General features: G+C 29.3%; 2 protein-coding genes across 2 annotated transcripts; both read left to right on the top strand.

The window, feature by feature from the left end:
* Window positions 1–765: 765 nt before the first annotated feature.
* Window positions 766–12,536, top strand: LOC106636601 (uncharacterized). The gene is made up of 18 exons (XM_089588863.1): window positions 766–1,004; window positions 1,163–1,499; window positions 1,584–1,823; window positions 1,884–1,997; window positions 2,058–2,216; window positions 2,295–2,333; window positions 3,454–3,473; window positions 3,620–3,771; window positions 3,871–4,148; window positions 4,288–4,449; window positions 4,978–5,136; window positions 5,206–5,256; window positions 5,926–6,131; window positions 6,217–6,553; window positions 6,610–6,849; window positions 6,946–7,062; window positions 7,171–7,326; window positions 12,483–12,536. Exons 1-18 carry the CDS (start codon window positions 766–768, stop codon window positions 12,534–12,536), a joined length of 3,060 nt encoding a protein of 1,019 aa, XP_089444989.1.
* On the top strand, window positions 10,258–11,643 carry LOC149375338 (uncharacterized). Its single transcript, XM_089588811.1, has 4 exons — window positions 10,258–10,274; window positions 10,710–11,037; window positions 11,123–11,368; window positions 11,509–11,643. Exons 1-4 carry the CDS (start codon window positions 10,258–10,260, stop codon window positions 11,641–11,643), a joined length of 726 nt encoding a protein of 241 aa, XP_089444937.1.
* Window positions 12,537–20,227: the final 7,691 nt, after the last annotated feature.

Below are 20,227 nucleotides of genomic sequence, written 5' to 3'. Positions count from 1 at the left end.
TAAAATTGTTTTTGGGAAAGGAAGCATCAATAGTTAGGAAGTCGAGAAGAAAAATGTTTAAAAAGTGTTTTAAAAAATACTTAAGAAAGAAAAATACAGTTAAAAGGCTTGCATAAATAAAAAAGTTATTTATTGCAGAATCGTATACGACAGATGATTTACAACATGAAATATAAAAGCTTCAAGCTAGAAAATAGTTTTAACTGTTAAATAGTCAAACTACGATCACATACAAGATTATTTTCAGATTGCGTTTTCTTATGCACTCTCTGATAAAATAATGCAAATCACGTTTTCCTCAGGAGATAACAAATTAATGATACGTGAATAACAGAAATTATACTACGCACAGACATCTTGAAAAAACGAACATTAAATTATTTATATAACACAAGCTATAGTATGACTCTAATATTAGCTCACATAATGTATCCTTTCATTAATCTCAACTACCATAAACACATAGTATTTTCTGTGCCCTTTTTTCATATAAAAATCATGCTGATTATAGACATCCTATGAATGTGATCAAGGAAACAGTTGAAATCTAACAAAAGACAAGAGACGATAAATTTACTTGTATTCGTACTGTCTTACTAGTATACTATTTCATCCATCATCGGAGTTCGACTAAGATACAAATTTAAAAGCTCCACAAATGTTGTATTATTAACTCGTTATTACAAAAAAAAAAATCAAAAATATAAGAACAATCAAGTAGTTTTATTTGCTGTGCAAAAGTAAAAGTAGTAAGAAAATACTCCGATGTCTATGATAATTAGACACGTTGAGATATGCTTGAAAGTAGTAGGTTTGTGGTATGATTCTACAAATTCATTCGGATTTTACCTAGTTATATTGTGTCTGATATCTCATATGCCATTTCAATTGTGGCATGCAGTAGTTGTAAGGCATAATTTTGAGGCTCTAATGGCAAATCTAAGTGTTTTGATGACAATATCAGCAGCTGTAGTCAAATTGATTGCTTTCCGTTTGAAAGGGAGGTAAGCTAATGTACTTATTAACTTTTTAACACTGACAAGTTAACACCGCAAAACACCGAACTTATAAAAAATTTATGTGGAAAATGATTTTACAATGTGTAATTACGATTCCTATTTTTGTGTTATTTGTTACTAATATTAATTCAATATTATATTAGAAATGTGAGATATGTGGTAAAAGAAATGATGGATGACTGGATAAATGAAAACCATGTATCAGATGCATCAGTGATGAAGGAACAAATGAATCGTGGAAGTTATCTCACTAAATGGCTAATTGGAGCTTACAACGGAGTTGTAATTTTGTACATGATCAATGTTGTAACAAATTATTCTTGGGAAAAAATTGAGAAGAGAGCCTACATAATGCCAGCCAAATATCCCGTAACCTGGAAGAGATCTCCAAATTATGAAATTGTTGTGTCCACGCAATTTATTGCCGGTTTATTAAGTAACAACAGCCAAGCAATGATTGAAGGTCTTTTAACAATTTTGGTGATTTTCAATGATATCTGTAATTATAACTATGAAGGGCATGAAGGCAGCCGATTAAAAAAATTTTTTACAATAAACTTTTAGGTTTTACACGTTGGCACCAAAGTACACATTCTAAAAAGGGAGCTTGCAATAGTATCTGAAGTATGCCAATTAAGTAAAGATAAAGAACTCACGTCAAAAGCTATGAAGCTAATGATTAATAAGCATTTGAATTTTATTGATTTCATCGAAAAAATTAAGGACATCTACTTTTACGTTTCGTTTTTTCACGTTCTCATATTTACACTTTTGCACTTCATGATTGCATATATTCTTCTGGATGTAAGTATTTTTTTTTAATTCAAAAATTTACAGTAGCTTCATTACAAAAATTATCAACAGGCTTTCGACAAAGGGGACAGTTCCATGAAAATATTTATGTATGGACTTTTTACAACGCGAAGTTTATTTAGTACTATGATCCATTGCGCTTGTGGAGAGTATCTGATTAATCAAGTAAATTTTTGTAAAAAATTTATGTTTATGAATGATGATTTACATCAATTTTTTTAATAGGGTAAGCAATTTGTCGATGATCTCAACAATGTCCAATGGTACGAATTTAGTAACACTTCTGATAAGAGAGCAATAAGCTTTATCCTGATGAAAGCACAAAAACCAATTTGTCTCACGCCTGCAAAATTTGGTTATTTATCTTATAATTATTTGTCTGGTGTATGTATACATGAATGTTAGCGCTTAATGAAACTTAATTTTAATCACAATAATAAATATTATTTTTTTTTTTTTTAGATAATTCGAACATCATATTCATTTCTGTCTTTAGTTCGAGTATCTCATTAATGTAATTTTTATAAGCAACAGAATATCTTACGATGCAATCTATGTAATTTATGTGACCTTTACGTAAATAACCTTGAAGTGTTTTAAAATTAATATGTAATCCTGAAAATAAAAGTTTTATTAGATTAGCAATGTTATTCAACTACTTGATTCTTATAATAATTTACTAATTATCAAAGTAGTCGCCTATTTGACGACGAGTAAAAACATACAAATTTAAAGTTAAATATCTCGAAAACAGTACTTCAAATTTTCATAAAACTTTAATCAGTCATACTACGTACACATAACAAGAATCACGTAGTTTTTACCGTAAAAGTACTGTAAAGTTATGATACACCATAATTTTATTTCAGAATGATTTTTACCGTAGATAAATATATTTGCATAGCACCCCAGGATTACCATAGATTCGATGTATAAGTTACTGCACTTCTTTTCTCCAAGGAGTATCGAAAACTTACACTTTAGATTTTAACGATTTTATAAGAAAATTACGTTTTGCATAAAATACCTTGAAAACTACTGAAGGAAGGCATTTGTGTATACACATCGACAGATACATGTCCTTAAAATAGAAAAATAAATAGATTAAAAAATAGTTTTACATGGCTTGGGGATAAAGTATACGATGGTTTCTAAGACATACATCCTGAATTTGCAATATGAAAGAAATTATGTTTAAGATATGTATATATGTATATATATATAATCACACTTTGAAATAACAAATGTATGCAGAATTAATCAAATATTTTTTTTTTTTCATACTGCGCAAGAAGAATAAAATCATATGGGTGTATGCATGTACAAAAAATTAATTCACAAAAAAAATACATTTCTCTTTCTCCCTCCTGGTGGTTGAGGTTTAAAACAAAGAAACTACCTTACATAAAGCGCACATGATCGAGTGCTGTGGTAAGACTACTATTTTATTCATGACTACGAAAGGAATCGATGGGAGAACTTTTTTTTTTGTGGAAATGTAAATATTCATAATTCATAAATAAAAACCATTGCTATGGTTACAACTGTTGATATGCAGTCTATATGATGCTTTTTATTATACTTTGTTTCTGAAATCGTTGCATTAAAAAATTCGTCACAGAAAGTATCAGTTGAGAGAAGGTAAATATAATCAGTTCGATAAAAGTACTCTATCGGATAACTTATACGACCATGAGAGGTCTGAAGCCAACACGTTGTATCGATAATAATACCGGCCAAGGAAAATTAAGTGACTTCAAAGTCATTAACTCGTGGTTTCTTCAAAGAGGGTTCATCATACTTGAAGGCTATGGTTTTTTCATCCTGACAGGCCTTACGATAGTTGTCTTTACATTTCAAGCTTGGAATATGGCCCTTTCTTTGACTAATTTGGATCAATTGTTGAAGTGCCTTGATACAACTATTTCCGTGGCTTCAGGTTCAATCAGACTAATAGTATTCAAGACAAACGTAAAAAGAGTTAAATATATAATAAAGGATATATACCACGAATGGATGAATAATAAAAACTCCACAGAGCGCAAGAGAATGGCAAAAAACATGAAAACAGTTAACTACATCACCAAGTTTATGATAATATCCTACACCACGTTGGCCATATCTTATACAATCATGTCATTTATTTCATACATAAAGAAGCCAGTCAAAGATAGACAGTTTGTGTTTCCATCATATTTTCCAGTAAACAATTCTAAATCATCACCCACATTCGAGATCATATTTTTGGCTCAATCTATCATTGCATTGAAGTGTTCCAGTGAATATGCATTTATTGACTCGATTTTTATAATTTCTGTAATTATCATTCTAAGGGTATTTCTAATTCAAAACAGTTTTCATTTTTCTGCACCCTTTTCGTTTAAATATTAGATTTACAAAAAAGCTATGCTTTACTTTCTAAATGACTTTATATGTTTTTTATTCCACGATAAAGATCTTTCATGCAAAAACCAAGATTTTTATTGTGCGGCGAGAAATTTCAAAATTTTCTTTGATTTGTCAAAGTAATTGTACGTATAAAGCAATGATACAAGGCGCTAAGATTCTCATTGAAAAGCACGTTGATTACATTCGATTTACTGAATATTTGGAACAGGTATTTTCGGGTGTGGTGTTTATTTTAATACTCAGCACTACGTTTCTAAACGTTGGTGTTACTTTCATTTGTTTATACGTAAGTCAGTAATTATTTCTAAAGTTCCGTTATTTACATGAATAACCATTATCAATTTTAGCTTCTAGAAAGACATGGTAGTTTGTTAAGAATATGCCAATCCATATTTTTCATAAGCTGCGCATTGATTGGACAAGGAATATACTGTTGTACTGGAGAATATTTGACATCGCAGGTATTTAATAAGTTTGCATCGTGAACTCAACAATATATAATTTTTTCCTAGATTTACTAAAAAAAGTATGCTATGCTTAAGCAAGTATCCTAGTTTTAGTCAACCTCATACAAAAAAAATTTTTATGTCTAAAGGAAAACAAATGAAAAAATTTTTAATTGTATGTCTAATATTTATACCTACGGCTTGGGCGAAAAATTTTACAATTTTTTAATTTTTGATCTCTTAATAAGTAATACATTATCGCACTTAAAATAATGTATAATATATTTTAGAGTGAACTTATTTTAAAGGACTGGCAAAATGTACCATGGTACACTTTCAAATGTATTAGTAGCAAGCGCATTTTTCTATTTGTGCTAATAAAAGCTCAAAAACCCGTGACCATTAGCGTTGGAAAATTCACGAATCTGTCACTTTTCTTTTTTTCAAAGGTAACTATTCAAATTTTTAATCCTACAATAGTAAAATTGTACTTATACCTTATTTATAATTCGAATCAGATACTCAAAACATCATTTTCTTATCTATCTTTATTACGAGCTATGCAAAAAGCAAATTAGTTGGAAACAAATTAGTAGGAAAATCAGTCATTCTAGTTGTTCAGAAATAAATAGAGAAGTACTATGTTACTTACTAAAAAATAATTAGTGCACCAAAAAATTTACAATAAAAATGTCATGAAATAATCAAAAACTGACTTGATACTTTTATTAAATGTATTTTATTACAGCCTTCATGAAATCCTTCTTCATACGAACATACTTTTTTTTACTAATATTTTATTGTATAAGACAAAACCAAAAAGATAAATAACGAAAGAAAGAGCATGATATCGATTGCTCATGATGAGAAAGATTGACCAATTCGTTTATCCATAGACATCAAAAATAAAAATGTTATCACCATCAAATACTGCATGTTTTAGTCATTTATACGTCTATAGCTTGATTCGACCTCATGTTTTATTACCTTCATTGTTTTTTCATCTAAAGGTAGTAGAACAAAGAATAGTGCGTGTTGAGCAAGCATGAGGAGCTGATCGCTTATTTGTGATCATAGAAACAATTCTATTTACCTTTTTGAAAACTCAAATAATACAACTTTTCATGAGTAGATTTTGTACTATGTAACATTTCACTGCACATTGTATTAGTGAATCCTTAACTGTTTCTATTCTATAAAGAAATATTGATATTTTAAACTTATTGTACAAAATGCAGATGGTTCCAGTTGTTGAAATTGGATTAAAAGTGATAGGCAGATATTTTATGATATTATTAGGGATGTTTTTTGTAAGTTTAATATTTCAGATTTGGAATTTTGTCTTAGTAATTAGAAAATTAAATCTGCTAATGAATAATTTAGCAACTACCATGCCAGTGTTGCTCATTACATTAAAGCTAACAATGTTTCGATTAAAGTTCAAGTAAATAATCTCCAGATTGTTTAAAATTGCCATAAATATAAATTTTTTTGTACCAAGTAAGACAAATCTTTCTTTTTATCATAAGACAGGTAAATATTTTAATCAGTCAAATTTTTCGAGATTGGAATAATGAAAAAAATGTTGATGTACGTGAAGTATTGATTAGAAATCAAAAGAGAGCCCTTATTTTATCAAATATTATTACATTATGTTACAACGGACTTGTTTTAACTTTCATTGTGATCACAATAGCATCTTACACATCAACATCTATTAATGATAGACAGTTTGTTATTCAAGCAACTTATCCAATGAATGCAAAGAAATCTCCAATATTTGAATTATTATGTTTCTTGCAAGTTGTGGTCGCATTTTTCGGAACTAATGGACATGCTGTTTTGGAAGGATTGCTAACAATATCGGTAGTTTCTTCTATTTCTGTGTTAATTCAAATAAGTTACTAAATGATACTTTACAGGTTCTTCATGCCAATACAAAGGCTTTTAGTGTTTGTAAAGAAATATCAAATTATACTGAAACTTGTTTGTCTCCTGATAGTGGGAAGTACTCTTGGAAAGCTACACAAAAATTGGTTAAACAACATTCGGAATTCATTACTTTTACAGACAGTATTCAAGACGTATTTTCAAATGTATCGTTCTTTCATTTGTTGGTGATGAGTTTAATTAATTGTACAGTTGGATTTATGCTCATTAATGTATGTGTGTTTGACAATTTGATTGTTCATAAATGAATAAAAATTTTGAATAAATCTCTAGAATCAGAGTTAAAATTCCACTTAATTTTTATTTAGTTAAAAAGTATAAGCCAAGAAACCATATACGAGTTATTAATGTGCGTAGCCTACATGCTCACTGCTTTATCAGCAGTTTTGTCATACTGCATAGCTGGTGAATATTTAAAAACTCAGGTAATCGCAGTTGATATTATTGATCATTAATTAGTTTTTCAAGTTTCTTAGTATCAAAAATCTAATAAGTAATGATTTTTTTTATTTGACTCAATAATGTTAATCAAGGGAACTTGGATTTCTCAAAAACTTTATCAAATGCCATGGTATAGATTCAAGCAAAGCGATACGAAAATGTTAGCGTTTATGATTATGAGAAGCCAAAGAATTGTGACTGTTACAGTGGGAAATTTTGATGATTTATCACTTATATATTTTACAAAGGTTAAAATTTTCATAACAAGCTTCAACAAATACAGAAAATTTAAACAAAATTAAATTTCATAGATTATCAAGGCTTCTGTTTCATATTTATCATTTGTACGTGCAGCTAATTTCGCAGATATAAATTAAATTTGGATCAATCAGTGAAAATCATGTTTATTGATCAGTGTAACATTATTAGATGAGACAAACACGTAAATAGCAAAGATACAAATTCACAAGCTCTAAACTCTGACGATTGGTTGTCTCATTTGATTATTTATATTTGAATTTATTTTTCAGGTGAACAAATTACACTAAAAAATAATCGAGGCTGCTATAACTCCGTAGGTGGTACGGAAGCTGTACCGCTTACATCGCAACAAAACAGATAAGCTAAATTGATGCACTAGCTGAGCCGCTTTTACGGCTCGTGCATGAGACATCAGTGTACATCTAAACAAAATACTTGAAAGGCTACACACCGTACAGCAGGTGCTATCGTTATTCTTAAATGAAGCTTCTGCTGTACCGATTGGTGCAGCCACTGAGCCGGAGTTCGAAAAACTTCCTCTACTACCATCAGCTATAGCCACTCCATGTCGAGAGAACATTCTTGTAGAAAATTTTGAATGCACACAAAAGTCAAACGATAATGTCTTGGTCACTATAGATTTTAATAAAATGCAAAAAAGTTTTGAGCAATTAAAAAGTCTTCGCAGAGAAAACTACTACTAAGAATTTAGTACAAAGCTTCCTTAAACTTTTATTTCATCATTTCAGTTTTAATTATTTTGAACTTTAAATTACAATTTTCAGTACTATTATTTACTTCATTTATTCCTATATAAAATAAGATATATTTATGTAGGAATCTATTTATCCTATCTTTGTTTTATTCAAAAAGTTACAAATTTTTGAGCAAAGTTACGTATTAACAAAAAACATTTGGATCTTTAAAATGTATAAAGTATCTTTATCGAACTAAAAGTACCTGCGCTTATGATAATAAAATTTGTTTCCATCAAATTTTTAATTAAAATTTATAATAAATCTTTAGCAAAAAAAATTTCTTTTGTTATACATAGATTAAATTATAGTTATCTATACATTTAATTAAATTTAAAAAAAAAAAAGTTAATTTTATCAAGCATATTACATCAGTGCAATTTATTAATTAAATACGGTTCTTCGTGCATATAAGCACTTCTGTACATGGTTGAACACATAACAGTCAATAACGAAACGTTCAATGTAGCGATACAATAAGTATTCAAAATAGAGAAAAACTCAAGCAGACATAGTAGTAGTATTGTATTTATGTGTATTAAAATTACATGGCTACCGTATTCGTATATTTGAGTAGCCAAGGAATGCAAGTGTTCTTAAATTAAAAAACTCCTCTTTTACATAATTATAAGCTAAAAAACGTTGTTTTTACCTTAACTATTATGATAAGGATTGTTATAGGTTAGAAAGCATATGTAATTGTGCATTATTTCAAGCATTACGTATTACAATTTTATTTTTACTATCCACACACTATCGTTGTAGATGCCACTACTCAGTCAAGGCACGTAAGTCTTACAAGATTAAGTATCAAGAAAATCTGTGTTTTAAAAACAAAAAGAACAGTAGTGCTTATTTAATAATAAATTATATTAGATTTTTTTACAATAATAATAGTGTTTTATTAAAGTGTTTTATTTATTTTTTTTTTTAATATGTGTAAATACGTTGAAGACGTTATTTTTTTAGCTTCATTCTTTGATCCATGTACGGTTAAATAAACATACCTATAATTTATCGCCTTTAGTTCTACTTTGGAATTAAACTACCTTTCGAAAGTTTTAATAACGTATCACACACATACGATAACTATTATGCGTCAAATAACTTCTGAAAAATAAAAAATATAATACAATACATTGCTTTTTAGATATAAATACTAGGAGTTATTCAATCTCACATTTTCAGTTGTAAACGTGCAAACATAATATGCTTATACCGATGAAACTGACGCATTTTCCAAACTAAAAACAGTCATTTTCAAGTGAATAATAAATGGATGAACGCATGCGTTCTTCATACAGCTTATAGTAGATAATCGATCTTTCAATGTCTTAGATGTTTCAATGCGATGTACCAATCGATAATTTCAGATTTTTACTAATCATGTATGAAATATTAATATCACCAGGGAAACTTGAGCAAAACAAAACGTTGTTACTCTATTCAGACAACGTCACAAGAAAATAGAAATGGAAGCTTGTTCAAGAACGAAATTTTGCAGATCTAGTATTTCCTCTATTAAAATTGTTAATATAATTCTTACTTTTTTAATGTAAAACAAAAAAGCTTTTTTATATTATTCATAATTTAACAGTAGTCGAAAAAGACGATTTCAGTCTTGGGAAGATTAATTTTTTTAATATGAAGACTCTGATCAATAAACCTTTAGAAATCTGCCTAAAAACGACTAGTCTTTATCCATTTACCAAAAATTATATTGGAAAATTTATTATTGTTTCAACACTTATAACTACACTTCCTTTCCAATTAAATTCATTGTTGATAACAAAAGAAAACCCAGTTCTTCTGATGGACAACTTAAGCGACATCATTACAGAAATACTAATCATTTTTAAAATATCAATATTGTGGAGGACGAAGAGGTAAACAAATTTTTTTAGTGTTTTCCTTTTTAAAATTAAAGTAGCAGCTTAACTTGTGCAAAACACTGCGGTCTGAAATGTAAGGCACAACCAACTTTTCATAGGTTCCAGAGCATTGTGTCGTTTTAACCATAGGATTCAATTTTAATAAATTAGTTTAGTTCAAACAAGCATGTTAAAATTTTTTTCGCAAATGGTATATAAAAAAATTAATTACTAAGTGCATAACGATTTTTTAGCCCATTTGCAAACCATTTTTTCTATTTAGAGCGTTAGGATGACACCACAGAAAATGTATGCGTATATATTGAAGAAAAACGTATTTTAGTAATAAGTTTTATTTTTAATGACATCTACAACTTGGTTAACCTATAAAATGTGAATATGTTGAAAGTTATGCAAAAATACTTTTTGCTTACGAAGTGCTGAGATAAAATATTCACGAGTTTTCCCGTGTAGTAAAACCTGTTTAAATGTAAATCATCAACTTTAATCAGAAACACGAAGTTACTCTGTTAACTTGTTGATTAGTCCTTACATAGTAGGTTCAGAATTTGTTTTAGATAAACATAGATGATTTATTAATAGTCACATATTTTTCTCCTGCAAAATGTGAAGTACGACCATATTTTGGTCATGTCTTAGAAACACAGAATTTTTAAAACAATTTCCATTATACAATGTGCATATGTTTATTTTTTACTTGTTTATTTTTTGTTTCACTCACAGGAATATAAAGGATCTTTTACAAGAAATAATTAATGATTGGGATAAAAAAAATTTACCAAATGAATGGATTCCGCTAGCTCAAAACTGTAGCTTATTTTGCAGTATTGATGTTGCTGTGTACGTTGGCGCAGCAATATTTTATTATCCTGAATTGATATTAAATTACATAAATAAACCTCGGGAAAAAAGAGTTATGGTTCTGAAATGCTGTTTTCCTTTTGACTCCACCAAAACTCCAATATATGAAGTTATCGTTTTGTTGCAAGCATTTCAAGCAACTCTCCTGGTAGTAGCAGATACTTTAAGCAAATCACTTCTTGTGGCATGCGTAAGTAGGTTATCTTTTTTATAACTTAACTATATAATTTTTTTCATACTTTCATGTTTTTTGTGAATGTATTATTATTTATTAGGTTTTACACGTTAGAGCACGTATTTACTTATTAGAATGTTACATAGAACAATTTTCCAGTAACTGCATCCGTAATAAGGGTCAAAAAAGTGATAATGAGCCTAAATTGATTAAAGATGTGATCATGGAACATTTAAAAATCTTGACTCTTGTTAAAAAAATAGATTTTTCTTACAGTTATATAATACTCCTTCAAATGGTGTTCAGCAACATAATAATTTGTGTCACTGGATTTGTTATAATCACGGTATGTTTTTTAAAAAAAAGTTAATATTTATAAAATTATAAAATTCTTTTACATACGTAATTTACATACGTATAAGGTACACCTGATCAATTAATCATCAAATTGTAATTTCAATAATCAAGAATCGTATGTATCTACAGGCCTTTGAATCAGCTAACATGTTCCTATTAATAAAATTTATCTTGTTTATTATTGCAATGCTTTTGCAATGCTTTACATTTTGTATCGCCAGTCAATATCTTAGAAATAAGGTGATAATAATAATTATCAAATGATAAAATTTTTTTTGATTCGTAATGATTACAATTTATTATTTCAGGGTGAACTTATAAATAAAATTGTATATAATAGTTTTTGGTATCATTCTAAGCCTATTGAGATTAAAGCTATTATGTTTGTGATATCAAGTACTATACGACCACTAACACTAAGAGGTGGGAAGCTGTTTGAACTTTCTATAAACACTTTCGTTCAGGTAATAAATTAAATACATTCCATTATCTGGATAAAAGAAAGGAAATGATTCCTACTTCGAGCGTTTTTGAGAGGCTGGTGTGCCCACGGTAGATAGCACTTATCTGACGAAATCTACCAGTAGCTCTGCGCTAAAGGCGACTTTTCGGGTTGTAAAGAATATAGTGAGTTATTTGGATGAAAGTTGTTTACTACTTTTGGTACGGGTGCAAATTTGGTACAAATTTAACGAATAATGACTATTAGTTCCTCAAGGTATTCAACCTTTTCAAATAAAGCTGTCATACGTGATACGGCGAATTTTTCATCTTGTAAGATTTTTTTCAACCATCGTTACGTAGCATGCTTTCTTCTTATCAGCATAAAAGTTTCTTTGCTTGGATAGTTCCATGAATGACATTTTTACATAATTACAATTCAAAAATAAAATTTACTGTAATTAGTATTTCATTTTTATTCTAATAAGTCGAGTTGCTCATGTGTGCTTTGAAGCCAAGTCTTTTTCATTGTTATAGAACAATTTTCAATCAATCCCTTGTTAAATACAGGAATGAATTGTCCTTTCTTACTCTTAAGCATCGATATACACAATACATCTAAGAATATATTCTCAACACATATGATCTAATAATTTTTACAGATTTTAAGGACTTCATTTTCTTATCTATCGGTACTACGTGCTGTGTATACCTAACAAGAACAGTTTGTTTAAATTCTGAATGTCAGAAAAGAAACTAGTTGATTGTAGTTAAAAATTTCTGTCAAAATAAATTTTTTGAAAAATAAAAAATATTCATTGTTTGTATCTCTATTTGATTATGAATAAATTTCCTCTGTACTAAATGTAAGAGTATATGCATATTTTTTTGTATCATGAAACTTTTGTCGATCACCAATTCAGTTCTCTTACGCTAAATTACCGATGATATTGATGACCTAGATAATCCAAGGTTAAGGAAAATTTGTTTAAGAGCAAATAGTATCCTTGATGTCTACAATTTAATGTAACGTTATCGTCATTGTCCAATATTTGATCGTTCTTTACGTAAGACAACTTGATTAGAAAACTAACAAAACTCGCTGTGAACTCTTGCGATGATAATCGTCTAATTTTTAGTCGAGCTGACTGGAACAATAACTCATTCTATTACAGAAAGTTTACAACTGTAAAAATGAACATAGAGAATGTTATGGTTTTTCGACACTTGAAAATTATTTCTAAGATGATGGGATGCTACTTAAAACAAGAATCAGGATTAAAAAGATTTATAGTTGTGCTCATTTTTAGTTCTATAGATCTCCCTTTCCAAATCCTAAATAATATAGAATCTTACAGCAACATGGATAAGTTTATGTTCAGTTTTGGACCTGTCTTGACGAAGATAAACATTTCATTAAAGCTAGTTTTTTTTCGTGCTAATCTTGGGTAAGTACTAACTATATCTAAAGGTATCAAATAATACTTAAACTCAATTGTACTTGCTTTTTTTCAATAAGAACAATGAGATGTCTCATACGAGAAATATTAGATGATTACACCAGTATAAAACGAAAAGAAGAAAAAATTTTAATGCAAAAAAATTTTAAAATATGTGGCTTAATTTACATAGTAGTATTAGTAACTTACAATTTTTTAATTGTTGGTTGCATTAGTACTGCTTTCATATCTTACCTTGAATCAAATAAAATTGAAGAAATCCAGTTTATGATTCCAATTACGTATCCACTTTTAAAAAAAACCTGGAAAAATTACATACTGCTAAGTTTCATGCAGTTTCTACAACTTTTTGTTGTGGCTAACGCACACGTTTTCATCGAAGTTCTTCTTGCTTTGCTGGTAATATATTTTAATATTCATGTAATATATAGCAGAAAAAAATTATTCCTTTGCGTACACCCAATCCGAATGGAAAGTCGAACTCGATAGCATATATTATCGAAGCACTAAACTAGATCCGTGCTATGGGCAAGGCAGAAATTGAATATGCAGTATAGAATTAATAAAAAAGTATTAATGTTAAATGTCTTTTTATTTTAATGTATTATTATAGTAAAAATATGTGTACTACGTATGATACTGGATATTCATTTACTTTATTAATTGATTTGGTGTTCATTGTAGAAAAATTTACGATACAATTTAATAACTAAATAAAACTGTAAGTTTTATGTAATTTTAATATCTTCTTATTTTACTGGACATTTCTATAGATATTTCGTTGCAGTATAAACTGTAGTGAAAAAGAAATGTACCTTCCTCAGAAGATTATCATACAGCTGAAATAGCATGTATGCATGTATCGAAACAACTGTAACGATGCATAGTTAATGAAAATAACATACAAATAACATAAGACTTATAGTTTTATTTATTACTTTAATTTTTATTTTCTTTGTTGAGTTGAGGATGCAATCTACTATTTATATTGGGATGTTAAATATATAGATTTTCATTAACTTTTAACATTTAAATAGGTCCTTCATGTTTCTACAAAAGCTCACAGAACAAGACTTGCAATAATAAATTATTCTGTGGCATGTGTCGAGGGTGATAAAACAACTGTCAGAAATTCTGTAAATGATCTATTTACGAAACACAATAACTACTTACAATTTATTAAGCAAATAGAAGGAGTATACTCTTTTATTATTCTAGCTCAGTTGTTTTTTGTCACTTTTCAAATGTGTGCTATTGGATATGTCCTGATTACTGTAAGTAGTTACTTATAAACTATAAAAATTTATGTCTGGAAGTTATTAAATTGTATTTTTTAGTCAATCGAAAACGATTCAATAACAGAGAAGTTTTATCTGTACCTCAATTTCTTGATGGCTGATTTATGGGCTTTAGGATCGTATTGTTTTGCAGGCGAATATATTATGAGACAGGTCAGTGCAAATAATCGATTTTTTCTATTCGTTGTACAAAATACTAGTTCTTATTATTATATTATAAACAACATTTTTTTACTGTCAACAGAGTGAATATATATTTAATGATTTTATGTGTAAATGTCCTTGGAATGAATTTCAAACAGAACATATTAAAAGTTTGAACATTTTTCTTATAAAATCACAACAATTCAAAGTTTTAACAGTTGGGAAACTTGCTCATTTATCGTTGAAATGCTTTACAGATGTTAGTATATTGTATTAAGTTGTAATTTATTTTGAAAATCATGAATCCTTCTGATAATAAATAAATAAATTTTTTCAGACTATAAAAGCATCTTTTTCAATTTTGTCAGTATTCAGAGCAATTAAAATTAAACAACACAGAACGCAGTACTTTTAGTGACTAGTTTCCAGAAAAAATATGAAACAACTTAATCGTACGAAATTAAAAACAAGTTTTTAAAATATTAGCAGGTAGTTTTTCACTTCTGGCTTGATAACCAACAACATTTGAGTTTTCACACGAACAATAAATTATTGATTAATGTAGTACTCAAAAACATAATTCCTTACACTGTAACAGTTTAAAGTTTCAACAGATTTTTTTTTCTTGTACATTAAAAATATTATTGCCAAAAAAATAAAACTATTAATATCATACAAAATATTATCTTGTAACGCAATAATTTATTTATAAATTTATTCATAATTGATTAACTTATGGCATGAAATGGTCGTAGCTCCGTTGGCTCATTTTTTTTCGATACTGAAGGTATAACTAAGCTGCTTAATCAGCTAGGGGTTTAAAGTCTCAAACTTTTTAACTCAATCATACCCTAAAAGAGAATTTTCTATCATACAAAATTACTGAATTTGGTGAACAAGTTAGAAAATAGGCAGAAAAATGCGTAGTACATCTCTTTATGCATAAATGTAAAATCAAACATATGCATTCATAAAATTTCAATCAACTGATTAGTAACGTAGCTGCTCAGTAAAATTATTTTTTTTAAATTACCAAATAGAGTGGAAATGACTTGGTTCTTAAAAAATTTCAATGGTATAAACAAAGGAAGCTTTGTGTGATTTTTGTTGTAGCACTGATATCTAATTGTTTAATAATTGTTGTCTTCCAATTGATTTCATTATTCATTTTTTTGCCTGTTTCAAAGCTTTGATTCAGACAATTTGCAAAAATTTATGTATTATTTCTCTGTATTCCAAGTCAATGATAATTAACGTTTTCAAACTAATCCTATTAACAGTTAAACTTTCTTGGACGAAAGTTTATGGTAAGGTAATGTGTAGGTTGTAAGTCAAAGAGATTAAAAGCCAATTAAAAGGTCTCTCAGGTAATTTGTGGCAAGACGAGAGAAAAAGAAAGAAAGAGAGTGAAAGAGAACGTTGATCTATCGATCGATGGAGGAGTTATGTCCTTGAACCTGGCTTGGAAACGGCGGTTCGCAGTCAAACTTTTCAACCCCTCTTTACACATGAAAAAGAGAAAAAGAGAGAGCAGATGGAGCTCCACAGCTACATTCGCTTTTCTTTTTCTGCTGTTTTTTCTCTGCTTTCGAGAAACTACGTGAGCGGGTGCATGTGTTCTATGACCAACGATGTCGCGAGAGTATCTACTCTGGCTTTGGAATGAGCTCTTTGTTTTCACAATTTTGTCGCCTAACACTTTTCATTCTCATTGGCTAGCCAAAGCAAAAGACATACTTGACTACGATGTGTGCAAATAATGTATTTGATCTAGTTGAGATACTTTGGATATGCTAATAAAAAGTTTCTTGACTGGAATAGCTGGATGAAATAAATGGAAGACAGGGTGAAGTTTTTTTCAATTTTTTTTTCTAAAAAATTTTTTTTTATTTTTTTACTGCCTGACAGTACAGCTCTTTGTTACTTATTTTTAGTTTATTATCAATATTATAATAAAATCATTTTTATCCAACAATTGAAATGTGTATAGGTAGTATAAAAAATAGCAAGTAACGAGTAAAAAATGTACCACAAACCTGAAAGCACGTTACAATTCAATTAAGATCTAATGAAAAAAAACTTGAATGGATTGCTTTGTTCGACTCTATTAATATTGTCCTCAGTATTATTGACTCTACAAGGACGAATTTTTCTAGCATGATACAATGCAAATTTTTAAGATTCGAAGCTAAATAATCTTCACATAAACATAGAATAAAATAATTTTAGCTTTGAACATTAATTTCATACTTAGCAATGTATAGGTTTTGTTGGAAAAATAACTATTGACATCTGATTTTGACCTATTAGCACGAAATTTTTGTGTTACCAGCTCGTTTGTAAAATTATCAGAGATACTCTTAAACAAGAAGTGCAACCAGAGAGTGAAAATTTTTCACTAACGTAGCGCAACATTGCTCAAATAAAAAATCTTCACTGATCCACTCGTAGTTAACAATGATTAGCAATGAAAGTGCTTTTTACTGGTAACTTGAAATGTTTGAATGGTAGCAAAAGTTGGATTGGATAAAAATTCTGTGAGAAGAGAAGAAAACTTTTCCATCAAGGATCAATTTCTCTTCTGAGTGTACTTCAAAGTTGGAAAATGAAAGAAATAGATGAATCATTTTTTTAATGACTTTTTTAAAGCTTGTAGTATCAATCGATGCCATTGCACTAGTTTTATAAAAATAAGACTTTATTAATTCTTTGATTTAAATAAAGTAGTGAAAGAAGCTGTTTTATATAATTTTATATAGGATTAAGAATAAATTTTGCAGCAATTTATGTACGAATTTTCGCAGAGTTTCACAATAAATACAAGCCATCGAAGTCGCACTTCAGGAAACATGATTACCAAGGTATAGTCTTTCATAAAGCATAAATATACTTAGATACAGAAGTTCATAAATTCATACCACCCCAGAATCACAATTAATAAGTTAATATCGGACAAAAAACACATTTAAGCAACTAAGAACGTAATTAAGCTTTTTAACTAATATACGACTAATTTCTAACTGGCAAAAATACGTTTTACTTCGCAAATTACTGATTATTCATTCAAAATTTAATGTTAACAGTTTTTTCTCATCCTCACAAGCATCAATAATACATACATAAAGAATATTTATATTTTTATGTCTTTTTTCATACATGCATTAAAATATTTATTAGCGTATAAGACTAATAAAACATTACATTTTGTTTCGTATCGCAATCATGCATGATTATCGTATTTTTATATTCATAGCAATCAAAATTTTTGGTCGTATTTAAATACTGACTATAAATGAAACGCAAAAATATTTACTAGTAATAATTATAGTTTGAGCAAACAATAACTTTTTGCTTTTCACGTACGCAGGTAAAATAAAAAAAAAAGAAATGATAAAATAGTAATACGACATACGCAAAATGCTATCGGTATCGTACAGCTCGGTAGAATGATATTAGGTATGATCATATGCGAATGATAAATAAGCTTTCGTGCAAGTCCCTCGCATAAATCTTCATATATAATGTATGTAAGATGTGTGTTATGTCCAGCAGAGAATCTCTGACGTGACCGAGCATTGAACTCTGATCCTAAAAATATGCGCATGTATGTTTAGTTGAAGTGCGATTCTATGATACACTACAATTACTTGCATTTTCAAAATGTTTTTTGCTACAAAGGAAATATTTATAAATACAACCATTTTTTGAATAACTACAATACTCGTGTGAAAAATATATATATATTTTTTTTTTCACAAACTCTATAAAATTTACCAAAAGACCTTCAGTTAAAAAAATATACATATCTAATAAAAAGAAAAATATACATTTAGGCATAATCATTTAGTATTCTCGAACGTAATGCTCAACACAATGTGCAACCACAGCGTTGAATTTTTAATACGCGTAGATAGTCTGATCAAGGGCACACGAAGTTTGTTGCCAAGGAAATCCAACAAGAAAGTGACAACAAAAACAGATTATTCGAGCGAACCAAGCGTAGTTTGGTAATTCATCTGAGTCGCAGTAGTACTTTGCAGCAGTAAACATCGACGAATACCTTGAACAAGCTGTGAATTATAAAATATTAAGTTTATTGAGATAAATCGAATGTCAAAAATTTTCACCATTTTTATGTTTTACACAATGGAAACTGTAAGTAAGAAAAACAAAGTTAAAACTTATAATTTATTTTATACTGTATCATAAGATTAGCTTTCATTTAAACTTTTATTACAGAAATCTCTTCTTACCAATCGTTATCTACAAATCCTCTCTTGAGAAATAAGGTTCTGCCCTATAGTTTCATCACCAAATTTGTTAGCCAAGCACTATCCTTCTTCGATTTTCTTGAAATAAATATCATGCACTAAGAGACTGATAGAAATAAAAAAAAATTGTTTCCTTGATTGCAGGACGTTGCTGTTTAATTATCCGATAAAGAGAGAAGCAATCGCTTAGCCTCCCCCTTACAGTTTCTACTGCTGCTGCTGCTTTAAGAGACTACATGGCTTTTTAAGCAGGAGAAAATCATTCGACTAATGGCTTTGTTACACGAATTGCCAATGTTTCGGTCCTAACGAGTTTCTGTTTGAGTTGTGACGGCAGTGAGAAAGTAACAAATGCTTGGCCAAAATACTTCTTGCTTCGATAACAATTCCAATATATTTATTAACTTTTATGTACGAACAATTGCAGACTCAAATGATCCGAAAGCAGTTTCGTCTTACTTTCTTTCCAACTGAGCGAGCCGTTCGAGCATCACTGCTTTATTGCAATCCCCAGCTTATCCTCGATTGAGAAATGGAACAAAGGAAGTCCCGTAAACTATAAAAGGTAAAAGGGATTCAATGTAGCGTGCAGTAAATTCAATAAGGTACGTTGGTTTCAATACAAGCTTTGTGGCTGGATGATATTTGCAAGAATATTCGTTCTTTGAAAGTAAAAAATTAAGAAATTACCATCGATAAATAAAGTAATGATTAAAGCTCGTTTGTCAATGATGTTATGAAAATTTTTTAATAAAAAAACATTTTTTTGATGTAGAAAAAAAAAATATGAAAATCTCGAAAATGTTCATTGACATAAGCTTTATTACAGGCTAAAATAATATTAAGGAGCAAAAAATCAGGAGGCAGACAAGCAAGGATGCCGTCACCTCGTAGTCGACCAGACAAGCCATGGCCTCGTCTATCGTCCATCTCTTTGCAGCTTTGACGTGGTCGGCCTGCCCACACACTCAGCCTGGGGGTTCGGGATGCGTTTCTATGGAAACCCGCCAAAGGTAATTTAGGATACAAGTCTCTGTCCCTCTCACTCTCTCTTTATCTCCCTCTCTTTCTATATTGTACTTATACAAGGACGTCTCTCTATAAATGTGTACGCCATGCGTACGTATATACTGTGATTTCTCTACTATTTTGCTCACGCGTTTTCATTTCGTGAAATTACGATTAATGTTATCTGCGTGAAATTTATTTATATTTTATTTTCATGGAGTTATAG

This window comes from Copidosoma floridanum, unplaced genomic scaffold (genome assembly GCF_036245765.1).
Source record: "Copidosoma floridanum isolate Cflo_tuat_1 unplaced genomic scaffold, Cflo_Japanese_pri ptg000007l, whole genome shotgun sequence".
In the NCBI taxonomy this organism is placed as follows: Eukaryota; Metazoa; Arthropoda; class Insecta; order Hymenoptera; family Encyrtidae; genus Copidosoma; species Copidosoma floridanum.
The sequence above is the reverse complement of the archived record's forward strand: the minus strand, read 5'-3'. Positions and strand labels throughout refer to the sequence as shown.

Excerpts from the sequence above, each read along its gene's own strand:
- LOC149375338 (XM_089588811.1), top strand. Across the intron at positions 11,038-11,122 it reads AATCACTTCTTGTGGCATGC|GTTTTACACGTTAGAGCACG; the intron begins GTAAGTAGGTTA and ends ATTATTTATTAG. Across the intron at positions 11,369-11,508 it reads CTGGATTTGTTATAATCACG|GCCTTTGAATCAGCTAACAT; the intron begins GTATGTTTTTTA and ends ATGTATCTACAG.
- LOC106636601 (XM_089588863.1), top strand. The coding sequence starts at position 766 with ATGTCTATGATAATTAGACACGTTGAGATATGCTTGAAAGTAGTAGGT. Across the intron at positions 1,005-1,162 it reads GCTTTCCGTTTGAAAGGGAG|AAATGTGAGATATGTGGTAA; the intron begins GTAAGCTAATGT and ends ATATTATATTAG. Across the intron at positions 3,474-3,619 it reads AAAGTATCAGTTGAGAGAAG|AGGGTTCATCATACTTGAAG; the intron begins GTAAATATAATC and ends GTTTCTTCAAAG.